Genomic DNA, 12,920 nt, shown 5'->3' on the forward strand with positions numbered 1-12,920 from the left:
TGTTGTGTCAGCTCTCTGTGCATGCGTGCAGCCCATTCTTGGGCAGGCTGCACTCTTTCGTGCTGGGTGGCTCTCCTTACAGGGCGCACTTCTTGCACATGGGGCTCCCCTACGCGGGAGACACCCCTGTGTGGCACGGCACTCCTTGTGCGCATCAGCACTGCGCATGGGCCAGCTCCACACCGGTCAGGGAGGCCCTGGGTTTGAACCACGGACCTCCCATGTGGTAGGCAAATGCCCTATCCATTGGGCCAAGTCTGCTTCCCTAGCTCTTTTAAAATTCAACATTTTTCAATGAGTGACACAAAATAATGAATTAAACCCCTAAATTTACTAGCCTAGGAGACTAAATTATGAATATTTAGTTTTTAAAAACCTGTATTTTCAAAACATATTATCTTTTGATAACACTTTATAATAAAAAATTCTGCTGTCTTCCCACTAAGTTGGTATTTAGACATTGAAAGGTGCATTTTTGGTATGAAATGATCACTTAGGGTAGAATTTTATAGGCATTGTCTTAGCTTTTATTTGACTCTTTCTCTCTCATAGTTGGTGTATGAATTCTTCTTGAGATTTCTGGAGAGCCCTGATTTCCAGCCTAGCATTGCAAAGCGATACATTGATCAGAAATTTGTACAACAGGTAAGGAATTCTTATGTCTTAAATTTTCTTACAAATTAGCAATGATATATTGACTTGTGATTAACATAGAACAGTTTAGACATTCAGAAACTTTAATGGTTTATTTCAATTTAACAGCATTGAATATTCTTACCAGACAAGTGAAATAGCTTTGAGAATTCTAGAATTTTTAAATCAATGGTAAGCTTCTAATGAAGTCAGTCAAATTAACTCCCAGTCTTCGTAGTTATTTTACAAAGACCAGAAAAGCAAGCCTTTCTTCAATATCTGGCTGAGAAAATTTGGTATGATCATTTAGTCTTAGGGAAAAACTATGTAAATATTTTTTAAAGTCTTTGAATTTGAACTTGACATGTTTTAAGCTTTGTGACTTTGAAATGATAGGGGTAAAAAGGAAATAGAAGCATTGTTAGGAGTTTGAGCTTTAGGCTCCTTTCTTATCAAGTATCAATTACTGAATAAAATAAGATAAAATGGTATAATTAAGAAGAAAAGGGAGTTTTAAATATATGTGATACCTTCTTTATTTTTATAAGTTGGTTATTGTTCTTTTCAGGACCTACATACTCAAAATTTTAATTTCTCACAATATCCATTTTTATCTTTTCAATTTTTTCCAACAATTTAAAGATCTATTTTTAACTCTGAAATTTTCTGGCCATACACAAAATTGTTAAGTAGATCAAACCTTTCTGGATCCATTTTCTCTTTTTTTTTTGATATATACTTCCCAGTATGTGGATCTCATTAGAATTTTGATGCTCTGCTAGAGTGTTTAAAGGATGGTAGAAGATGGTTGAAAGGGTAGTAATAAACAGTGTTGAGACCAGGATTAAAATCATTGTAACAAAGTGTTGAAACCAGGATTAAAATCATTACGAGGACTTTTCTACACTTTCCGCCACCTTTATATGTCAGATATGAGTTCTATATACAGAGCTCATTTTTAGTCATTTGTAAAAACTCCCAACCTCATATAAAGTATTCTGACTAGCCGTGGTGAATGTATTGATAAAAGAACATTGTCAGCCCAATGGATAGGGCATCCGTCTACCACACGGGAGGTCCGCGGTTCAAACCCCGGGCCTCCTTGACCCGTGTGGAGCTGGCCCATACACAGTGCTGATGCACGTAAGGAGTGCCCTGCCATGCACGGGTGTCCCCACGTAGTGGAGCCCCACGCACAAGGAGTGCACCCTGTAAGGAGAGCCGCCCAGCGCGAAAGAAAGTTCAGCCTGCCCAGGAATGGCGCCACACACATGGAGAGCTGACACAAGGTGATGCAACAACAAAAAAGAAACACAGATTCCCGTGTTGCTAACAACAACAGAAGTGGACAAAGAAGAACACGCAGCAAATAGACACAGAGAACAGACAACTGGGGGGGTGGGAGGGGAGAGAAATTTTTAAAAATAATAAAAATAAAAATAAATTTTAAAAAAAGAACATTGTCAGCCTAAAAAATGTCCTTCAGCCATTCAAGTAGCTCTTCATAAACTAAAAAGAAATATTAGGAAGGTGTTAACCATGTAATACACATTTTAATCACCAGTAAAAATCAGTCAGATTAGGTAGTTATGTTTCTTTGGTGATTGCAAATGAATGCCCATTTATTTCCTTTTGTGGCTGGCTCTTGAATGAGGTATATTAAGAAATTTTTGTAACACCATATTAAATTGCTTTGCAGGTAATAGTAGGTAAGGGAAACAGTTGCCTCTCTGCTTTCTCAATCTGAAGTTTGGGGTATGTAATAGGCTGCTGGATTATTCAGTGGGTTTGAGGGGAACAAGGAGAAAACTGCTAGGGTGGGACCCATTTTCCACCTTCTCCAAATGCCTGAATTACCTGAGAAGTCTGGACCCAAAACTTTATTTTTATTAGTTTATATGACTGTGCTTTCACAGATCACTTCTCTCATGTATTCTTTGTGTGTCACTTTAATAGAAATAATATGTATGGTGTCTTAAAGTTTGCCACAGGGCTGCCAATGCAAGGTACTAAATATAGGTTGACTTTTATAATGGGAATTTATTTAGGGTAAACGCTTACAATTCCAACGCTGTGAAATGTCCAAATGAAGGCATCAGCAGAGATGCCTTCTCACCAAAGTCAGCTACTGGTGATCCTGCGGTCCTGCCACGTGGTAAAGCAAGATTGCAGCTGATCTCTGCTGAGGTCCCTGCCTTCCCCTCCCAAATCTACTGTCCCAGAGCTCAGCCGTGGGTGACCAGGCATAGGGCTTGTCTCTTTTGGCGCTTCCTCTCAGTCTCAGCTGCCCCAGTTTCTTCACCAAAGTTCAGCCGTGGTCTATCAGGCATATGGCTTGTCTCTTCAGCCTTGAGCTGCTCCATAGGCTCAGCCTCTTGGGAGTTTCCTGCTTAAGCTTTGGCTGCTAGCAATCCTCAAGTCCTCTCTCACATGGCAGGATAAAAAAATGCCAGAGTTCCCTTTTCCTGTTTGTCTCTGTCTCCATTTATGTAAGTCCAAACAAGAGGATGGAGACTCAGCCTGAGTCACGCCTCACTGACATAGTCCATTCAAAGGGTCTCACACACAGGAATGGATTAGTTCAAAATATAATCTTTTGAGAATCAAAAAAGAACCTCAAACCATCACATATGGGAATACTCAGTTTTTATATTTTGAAAATTATAAGTTTAAACACTTATAAGTACAGGAGAAAATTTAAAAGCTTAAATTAGGATTTTTTTCAAGAGAAAAGGCAATTGCAGAATTCTAATTTATATTCAAATCATAAACTTTCAGAACAAGGAAGGAAACTAAGATTTATACTTTTTATGTGCCCAGGCACTGTCTTTATCTGCTTTTATATATATTAAGAGCTGGACCATGTCCAAAATCACACAGTCAAGAATTGAACTAGATCTTCAGATCATGATGGTGCCTTCACTTAAACAAAAGGGTAATCTATTCTAACTTGCCTCATTTTATCAATGAAGAAACACAAGCTAAGAGGTTATAAAGTCCCTTAAAAGCTCAGCATAGATTATTTTATTTAGATTATTACTCCAAAATAGATTTCTTTAAATAGATTTGAAACTTAGCTAACAACTGGAGCCCCAGAAGATCAACCTGTATAAAATTATATTTGTCTTGAATTAGACATGAAGACCTTTACAGTTAAGCGCCCCTTTTATTCATATAAAAGCATATTGCTCAAATAAACTTCAAGTCAGAAATTTGAATTTTAGTGTCTTGAGTTTAGCCATTTTTAATTAGAGTAATTTGAAGTAAATGTATTGTGTGTATTAACAAATTTTCACACTCCATGGGTATCTTTCACTAGAGCCTCATGCAGTACATTAGTGTATCAAACAAAAAATGCAAACTATAAGCAAAGATACTTGTTTAGGGGTATAAAAATATGACTTAAGTCATGATAAGCCTCAAAAAATATCTACCCTAATAAGAGAGATGGGCAAAAGATGATGACATCAATAGGTATTTATATTCTATACATTTTATATTTTTTCCTAAGAAAAATCCCATGTTTCCAATTAAATATATAGTAGTACTTTTTGTTTTGTTTTTTTTTTTTAAATAAGAGATTCAAGTTCCTTTATTATTTTAAAATGTAAATTTGAGCTTTGACTATATTTTTCAAGTCTCTTTGCTGAAGAATTCTATGGAGGTGTAGAAGACATGATTTGCTGATTTGGCAAATTTGAATGGGTTTAAAATTTTTCAGCTGTTTGCTTTAAATAAAAATCTATGGTCTGTCTCTTTTATTTCAGTGTGATGATTTCAAGTATGATTTCCACTCTATTGGACATTTGTCTGCCAGCATTTTATCCTAATAATTGTATATATTTGGGCTGTTGGCATGGTGACCCTCTTGAATTATTTTATTGTAAATCACAGAAAAAAAGCACTGATTTGTATAATCATTCTAGTAAATTAGAATATATATTTGTATATGTGTTTTTTAAACTTCATTTGTTTAATGGCCTGCTGTCTTTATGTAGTTTTGACATACTATCAAAAAGTACTCAAAATCTCTCAACAAAAACTGTGAGCTGTGTTTAGTAGTCAGAAGTCGAGGATGGGAGGGTGATCTGGCTGCAACATTCTGTCACCCCGTTAATGGCCAAGTCACTTCACCTGGTGTGGCTGGCTGGGGGTGCCCCCTTCCTGCCTCAGCACTCCATGCACCTGTGTACCTGCTGAAGCTCCGTGCTTGGTCTAAGAGGGCAGCCTTCCCCTCTAGAGGAGGACTGTTCTTCAGTAGAGGCTATACAAATGGCTGTGCTTCCCCGCTAGAACTTTTCAAATAAGCCCTCAAGATATTCAGCATTTTAAAATCAGTGACAAGGCAAAAAAAATAAAACCACCTTTTTAAGTGTTTCTTTTATTTACTGTTATCTGTTTGTCATCTTTTTAAGTGACATAAGTGGGGAAAAAAAATCCCTAAGCTTTTCTTTAGCTTCATTATTTAGCAAGAACAGTATCAATCTAATAAGGCAGAATCTTTATGTTTAAAGAATGTATGGGTAATCTTAAAGTTAAAATAAAGTGAAGTATTAGCTCGATTATTTTTTAAAAGTAATTTCTCAGATTTTTCTTAAAGCTCCTGGAGCTTTTTGATAGTGAAGATCCCAGAGAACGTGATTTCCTGAAGACTGTTCTGCATCGGATTTATGGGAAATTTCTTGGATTAAGAGCATTCATCAGAAAACAAATTAACAACATTTTCCTCAGGTAAATAGGTCTTATGTCTGACTTTTCTTTTTTCTTTCCTCCAATTCTTATTTTTATTCAAACTCCTTTTAATTATTTGCAAACTTAACTGATAGTACTTGAGACATTTTCAACCTATTTTGTGGACATCACTTCATTGTATCTAACTTTTATAGAATTGTGGATAGTACTAATGAGAATAGTGGAAAGTAGTAATGAGGACAGTTTTTGATAAGTTAACATTAGTCATGTTTAAGATGTATTGAGAGGAGAAGTTATCTAGTTATTTGAGCTTTTTGTTTTAAAAATTTGAACTGTCTTCTAGAAATACAATCAACCCAACTTCTGAGTTTTGCATACTGTCATTCTAAAGAAGCAACTAAGTGTTCTTTAAGCAGTTTATTTTCATTGCTATAAGATATAGCTTTTTATATAGCAGAAATTGTCTTCAGTTTATTGGTTAACCTAAGTGAAAAAAAGAATAGGTAAAGTGATTAAGGATAAAAGTGAATTTTTCTTTATAGTGTTCTATTTCTAGATTTTTAAATCAAAGAAAAATTCCTTCTAAGAAGAATACATGAAAAAGGAATTATATTTCATTATCTATAGCTTTAAAAATAGTTTTCCTTTTTAAGTTGTGTATAACTACTACTTAAACCAATCTTGCAAAGCTAAAAAATTTATGAGACCTAGCATTTCACTACTTAATAAATGTTAATCTTGTAAGTAGTTGCTTCTAATCAGGAAATTTCACATTAACACTCATATTTCAGGTTTGGTTTGTTTTAAAGATATGACAAAACCAGGCTGGCATTTCCTGCATTATAATAATTAGAGATGAGTAATATCTGCCTCCTTTAGGGATAGAGCATATTTCTCCAGTTCTCTGTCATCCCCTCCTAGTTGACTGCAGTCATTTATTATACCTGCAGTTGAGTTTATGACTCCCTGATTTAAAGGTGATCCTAAACTTGGAAAGCTGGGGGACTTATGTAGTTTAGTTTAGTTTCTAGAAATTTTGAATAAATAGGGGTCCTTTTTCCACTTGGATTTTCCTATAAGATTAGAGGTTTCCTATTTTGAAAAGTATTTTTTTGAGAAAACCCATCTTTCTTATAAATTATTAAGTATTATAAAATAGAACATTCCAGGTGAAATGATACTCTGTTATCTTAATATATAGCAAATTTTAGCAATAGCATATGTGGGTGGGTAGGAAATAAGAGTTTTTATAAGATTGCTGTGAAGTAACTGACTTGGGGCAAAATAGCTTACAAAGAAAACCTAAAGCCATGCTTTTGTGTTTCTTACAGTTGTCCTTTGGATTGATTTCTTCACCTTCCTGCCTTTCTCTTAGTTTAGTTTTTCTGATGTTTGATTTCTATTGCATCTATCTTTATTTTAAATTCAGGTTTATATATGAAACAGAACATTTCAATGGTGTTGCTGAACTCCTTGAAATATTAGGAAGGTAGGTCAATTTTTCATTCTTTTTAAGAATTAAGTAACGTTAAATGTTTTATGTATTAAAATCTGAGCAGTGATTGAAGAAATATTTCATAGTTTATGGTTTTAATACAGAATTTTTCAACTGAATGCTTATTGTAGCTTTTTAGGGGGGTCAGCATATTAAAGTACTGCCACACAAGATGTCTGTTTCAGAATAAGCTTCCTGCTTTTGAAGCTGTGGCATGTTTTATGCCTGATCTCACAAACTGTTAGATTGCCACAGAAAATTATAGGATCTGATTGGGAAAAGATGAGGTAGGTTATAGTGAATATTTGATTGAAGTTGTAAGAGTTCCTTTTCAGATGTTGGTAGATCATTCTCTATCCATCTTTTCTTTTTAGAAGAATGTAAAGTGTTTGGTTTTAGTTTTTAATGTACATGAACATTTTATCTTCCTTATTAACAGAAAAATTTTAGACTCCTCTTTTACTATTTAAAGAATGATTTGTTTCTTCTATTAGTATTTAGAGAATGTGGAGAGAGCTACTTCTTAATTTCAGATCTTCTAACTTAAGAGAAACTCTCCACTTAAGAAAGTATTGAAAATTCTAGTAAGACAAGAAAGATAGTGATATTGACTGTTCTGTGGCTTTTGGAAGGAAAAATAGAGGCAGGCTTTATGGGAAATGAAGTTGGAAATTACTAGGGCATTTATTGACAGTCCTAATTTTCTTTTGAGATCAATTAGTGACTTAAAGGATGGACTTCATTGTAAGTCTGAGTCAGAAACACCAGCTGAGAATTGTTCCCTATGTACTCATGGATAAAATAACTTTCCCTGCCTTTTTTTCCCCCTCCAGTATTATCAATGGCTTTGCATTACCACTGAAAGCAGAACATAAACAATTTCTAATGAAGGTTCTTATTCCTATGCATACTGCAAAAGGATTAGCTTTGTTTCATGCCCAGGTAAGTTCTAGAAAAATTACAAATGAAATAAATATTGTTTCAAGGACTAATAACAAGGGGGAAATATTTTAAGTATTATTAAGAATCTGTTTTATAACTTTCCCAAAGAATATTTTATCATAACTTAAAAGTATTATGATATTTAGTGATATTAAATAAAATTAATGACTTTATAGATATAGAAAGGATAATACCAAGTTCCCTTACTTTCTATTTCTAGTGCAGGCCCTGACTTGATTAACTTTGTGACTTTGTATAAATCCCACATATCTGCAGAATGTTCCTTCCAGCTCTGATAATCCAGTTAGAGAATGATTTTAGTCTCCTCTGTTAATATTTAGAATATATATTATCAGTATCGTCATACATGTAGAAATATGATGAAAAACTGAAATGTAAGCTCTAGTCTTAGTGAAGTTTATGTTTGGAAATTTCTACTAAAAGTATCTTTTTTTAAAGGATGTACAGGGGATTGAACCCAGGACCTCATACATAGGAAGCGCTTAACCACTGAGCTACGTCCACTCTCCAATAAGAGTTGATTTTTTTCATTTGCTTTTTGTTTTCAGAAGGTACCCGGGCTTAAACCCTGGGACCACCTCGTACATGGGAAGCATGCGCTTAACCACTTAGAGCTACATCATTTTTATAAACTGAGTTAAGCTATAGTAAAATTTGTCAAAATGAGGTAGTTTTGAAAATTTTTTAAAACCCTCCATCACTGAAAGTGTTTTCACTCTTAACATTTATGAACTATCCCTTACATTTCAGCTAGCCTATTGTGTTGTACAGTTCCTGGAGAAAGATACAACACTAACTGAACCAGTAAGTATTCTATTTAATAAATATTTTCATGTTTTTTGGTTTGCCTTATAGTATTTCATTGTAGCTTTCTTTCTAGCTATACAGTTATCAAACAGTAGTATTAAACCTTAAACTGAAACCATTTAAAAGAAGGAATGTAAAGGAGGGAGTTCTTGTCATTTCTATATATTGAATAATTTAAATATATAAATATTAATATTTAGTAGTTGAGATGTAAAATGACAGGATCAAATCACCACAATGTGAAAATTTATATACATATTATCTTTACTGATAATCTTAATTTTTATTCTCTCCTTTAGAATGAAATTATACTGTGAGGGTTCCTTTGAGGTGTTTTGTTCTGGCTTTTTAGAAATAGGATTTTCCTTCTTATTAACAATAAACCACATGATAGGGGTTTGGTTAAAAAACATTTCCCATTTCCTTAACTTTGGTGATTAAAATAATTTTGAATAAAGGTTGCTTACTTTATGAATCAGCAAAGCAATTCAGTCTTTGAATTCTAATACTTGCTATTTGCCTATAAAATGAAGATTCAGAAGAGGGTAAGAGAAAGTTGTCATGAAAACAAAAGATGAAGTTAAGAGAAATTAAGAGAAAAATATGAAAGTATAGAAAACCTTTAATCCTGGTGAAATAAACATTTTGAGTGAATGCTTTCTTGGCATTTTAAATCTAAATATTTAAAATATAAGAGTTCTTAAAAAATAGCAAAGGGTTTGAAGAATAAAGATTATAAGGAAAAAACACATAGGTTGAACCTTTGGGGGCCAGCCCTAGGGGTGCTTGAAAAAATTATATACTTAATATTCTTCCTTTGACTTAAACTTTGTGTAGAATAAAAGATTTTCCACTCCCTGGTTTTTGGAAGTTTTAAGAATTTTGAATTTGCAGTTCTTTCTGGAAACAGCTGAAAACAGTTTTTAAAGACAAATCAGGAGATTGGGAAGCTTGGTATTTCTATGTAAAACTACATAAACCTCAAAAGTGGATTTAAACTCAATATAAATCGATAATGCCCATGAGAATTCAGAAAAAGAAAAACCATGAGTCATGGTTCATGCTTGGTAAATAGTAAAATATAGTTTTAATTAAGTAAATTTGGAGTGGGTGAGGAAGATACATAATTTTTTTTTTTGAGAGAGAGATTGAGATTTTTTGGAGAGATTAAGGAGAAATGATGGCCATATATCTCACTGGGTGAGTTGGATTAATGAAAATAGGAGGAGGATGAAGAGAAAGTAAGGTAAAAGTCCAAGTTAAAAAAGAAAAATAATTTTTCAACTCATAAAGATCTTTGGAGAGAGCTTGCAGTTTCCTTTCTGTATCCCTAAATTTAATATTGAAATTATTTTCCAAAATGGAAATGACTGTTGACACTTCTCTTTATAAAAGCCACGTGTGTTAAATTTGTTCACAAAATACAAAAACATAAAACACACTACAAAAGTTCCCTCAAATCTTGTCCCTAAGAGATTATAAACCCCCAATGGTGAATATATTTCTAGAAATTTTTTCTATGCAGGTATTCATATGCAGGTTAAACAAACAATGGGACAGTGCTAACCAGATTGTTTGACTTCTCGATATAATACAAATAGCTTTCTATATCAATATTTTTTTTTACTAGTAGCATAAAATTCCATCATGTGGATTACCATAATATATTTAATCAGTTCTCTGTTAATGTACTAGAGTAAGTTACTGGAATTTTTCATTATTAAAACCTGTTGCTGGGTGAATGGATTTTTTTGGGTGTGTTGCAAAAAACTATGCACATGTAAAAAACCCTTGGAACTGTACACCAAGGGTGGGGGAAGGGAGAATTTACTATTATGTACATTTGAAAAAGTAAAAGCCATGTTGCTGGTTTAAAGGGTACATGCAAATTTCAACATACTCCAAGTTGCCTTCCAAAAAGGGGTTGTACAATTTAATACTTAAGTTCTGAATGAGAAGATGCCTGTTTTCTCTTCCCCTTGACAATGCTAAATATTGGGCTTTTAAAATCTCCACCAGCCTAATAGGCATGAAATATTATTTTAATTGCCTTTTAAAAAATTATGACAGGGATTTGTCTTCCTTTGTCTTCTGCCTGCTTTTAACTCTGTCCCTACATTTTGCAAATATTTTTGTACATTTGGAGTTTTTCTTTTAATTTTGAATATACCTTTCTTAATCTGCTGTAGAGAATTTAAAAAATACTTTTGCAATAAAATCAATAGATGATCAGGCTCTGGCATTGATGTCATGCTAAGAAAATTCCTTCTTCCTCTGACATTATAAAAATATATTTCAGTATCTTTTTCTAGCTAGAGGCCAGAAGTCCAAAATCCAGGTGTGGCAAGGCTGTGTTTCCTCCAGAGGGTCTATAGGGGAACCTGATACTTACCTCTTCCAGCTTCTGGTGGTTCCAAGCATTCCTTGGTTTGTGATCACATTATTCCAATCTCTGACTCTGTGGTCACAATGCCTCCTTTACTTTTCTATCTGTCCTCTGGATCTTATAAGAACACCTGTCACTGGATTTGGGACCCAACTGGATAATCCAGGATGATCTCATCTTGAGATCCTTAATTATATCTGCAAAGACCCTTTTTCCAAATAAGGTCACATTCACAGGTTCCATTGATTAGGATATGGACATACCTTTTCGAGGGCTTCCTTCTATTCAACCTACTATATCATCTGAAATTGATTTTTGTGTCTGGTAAGAGTTAAGGAACTGTAGTAATTTTCTATTCTTGTGTAAAAAAAATTCCATAAAATTCAGTGGATTAAAAAATACATTTTTTTATCTCACAGTTTCTGTGGATAAGGAGCATGGTCCTCTATTTCAGGGTTTCTCACAAGGCTGCAGTGAAGGTGTTGGCCAGGGTTTGGGTTTCAGGTAAAGGCTCAACTGGGGATGGATCTGCTTGGCAGATTGTAGTTCTTCAAGTGCTGTTGGGCCCAAGGCTTCAGTTCCTAGCTTGCTGTTGCCTGGAGGCCAATCTCAGTTTCTTGTCACATGGGCCTTATCATCTTGCTTCATCAAAGCTTGCAAGGCGAGAAAGTAACAGAGAGAATCTGCTAACAAGATCAAAGTCACAGTCTTTTACAACCTGCTTGTGGAAGTGACATTCCATTGCTTTTGCCATATTCTTTTGGTTAGAAGCAAGAACTAGGCCAGACAACACTGAAGGGTAAGGGATCATATAAGGACATGAATACAAGGAGGCAAGGATCATGGGGAATCATCTTAGAAGTCTGTGTACCAAAGAAACTAAATCTTTTTTTGTAAATAGTGAGTCACTGGTCCTAGTACTACTATTAATACTTAATTGACTAAATCATCCATTTTCCATGGAACCGAAATGCCACCATCATCATATTTTTTCCATCAGCATTAATGCTAATACTAATTCTACCTTGTGTTAATTGCTGCTATCTGTAGTGCAGGTTACAGTCCATTAATTATTTTTGCCAGATTTTTTAAAAAATCCTTGGATATTTGCTTACATTTATGGATTTTAGAATAAATGTTTCTAGTTCCAAAAAATAATCCAGCTGGTATTTGAAGCTATATTCAAGTCATAAGTTAAGGACAGTAGAAATAATATCTGTATAATATTTAATTCTTTTCTTGTAATCTTCCATGATCCTTAGTAAAGTTTGTTTTCTTCATGCCTTAAACATTTCTTGCATATTACAATTTTTGCTGTGAAAGGCATCTTTTTTTTCCTATTTTAATCTGATTATTACTGATACTTTGTTTTATGAAGGTATTGGTTTTTATATATTTTTTATCTGGCCACATACTTTTTTAGCTGTTAATGCTTTTTAGGGGTATATAAATATATTTAAATATATAGTTTTGGTATTCTTTTCCAATGTTATTCATCAAATTTGATTGCTTACTTGTTTCCCTGCTCTAGAATATATGCTCCATGAAAATCAAGGAGCACATCTAGTTTATTCCCAGTGTGCCTTCGTATCTACCACAATATTTGTACATAATAGGCACTCAATAAACATTTGTTGAATTAAGTCTAAAGATGAGCAGAAAGTTAGATATTAAGAATATCGATCTACCCTAGAATTAATATTGTTTCAATCACAGTTATTGAAAACTTACTGGAATTAACCAGCTTCATTATTAAAACTCATGCTAAATTTTTCCTTTTTTGCAGGTGATCAGAGGATTGCTAAAATTTTGGCCAAAAACGTGCAGTCAGAAAGAGGTGGGTTTTGTTCACTAGTACATTTTATCAGAACTTCTCAAGCCCAGGGTTTTTTGTTTGTTTTTTAGGAGGTACAGGAGATTGAATCTGGGACTTTGTATATGTAA

The 12,920-nt window shown here is 34.0% G+C and overlaps 1 protein-coding gene across 1 annotated transcript in view; it reads left to right on the forward strand.

Moving 5' to 3' along the window:
* Positions 1-12,920, forward strand: part of PPP2R5A (protein phosphatase 2 regulatory subunit B'alpha) — a 107,850-nt gene that overhangs the window by 91,105 nt on the left and 3,825 nt on the right. The window contains exons 4-9 of the mRNA XM_004480997.5: positions 553-645; positions 5,234-5,364; positions 6,755-6,814; positions 7,654-7,762; positions 8,534-8,587; positions 12,763-12,813. Coding sequence (XP_004481054.1) covers positions 553-645; positions 5,234-5,364; positions 6,755-6,814; positions 7,654-7,762; positions 8,534-8,587; positions 12,763-12,813 — 498 coding nt within the window. The remainder of the gene's footprint in view (positions 1-552; positions 646-5,233; positions 5,365-6,754; positions 6,815-7,653; positions 7,763-8,533; positions 8,588-12,762; positions 12,814-12,920) is intronic.

This window comes from Dasypus novemcinctus, chromosome 13, assembly GCF_030445035.2.
Source record: "Dasypus novemcinctus isolate mDasNov1 chromosome 13, mDasNov1.1.hap2, whole genome shotgun sequence".
NCBI lineage: Eukaryota > Metazoa > Chordata > Mammalia > Cingulata > Dasypodidae > Dasypus > Dasypus novemcinctus.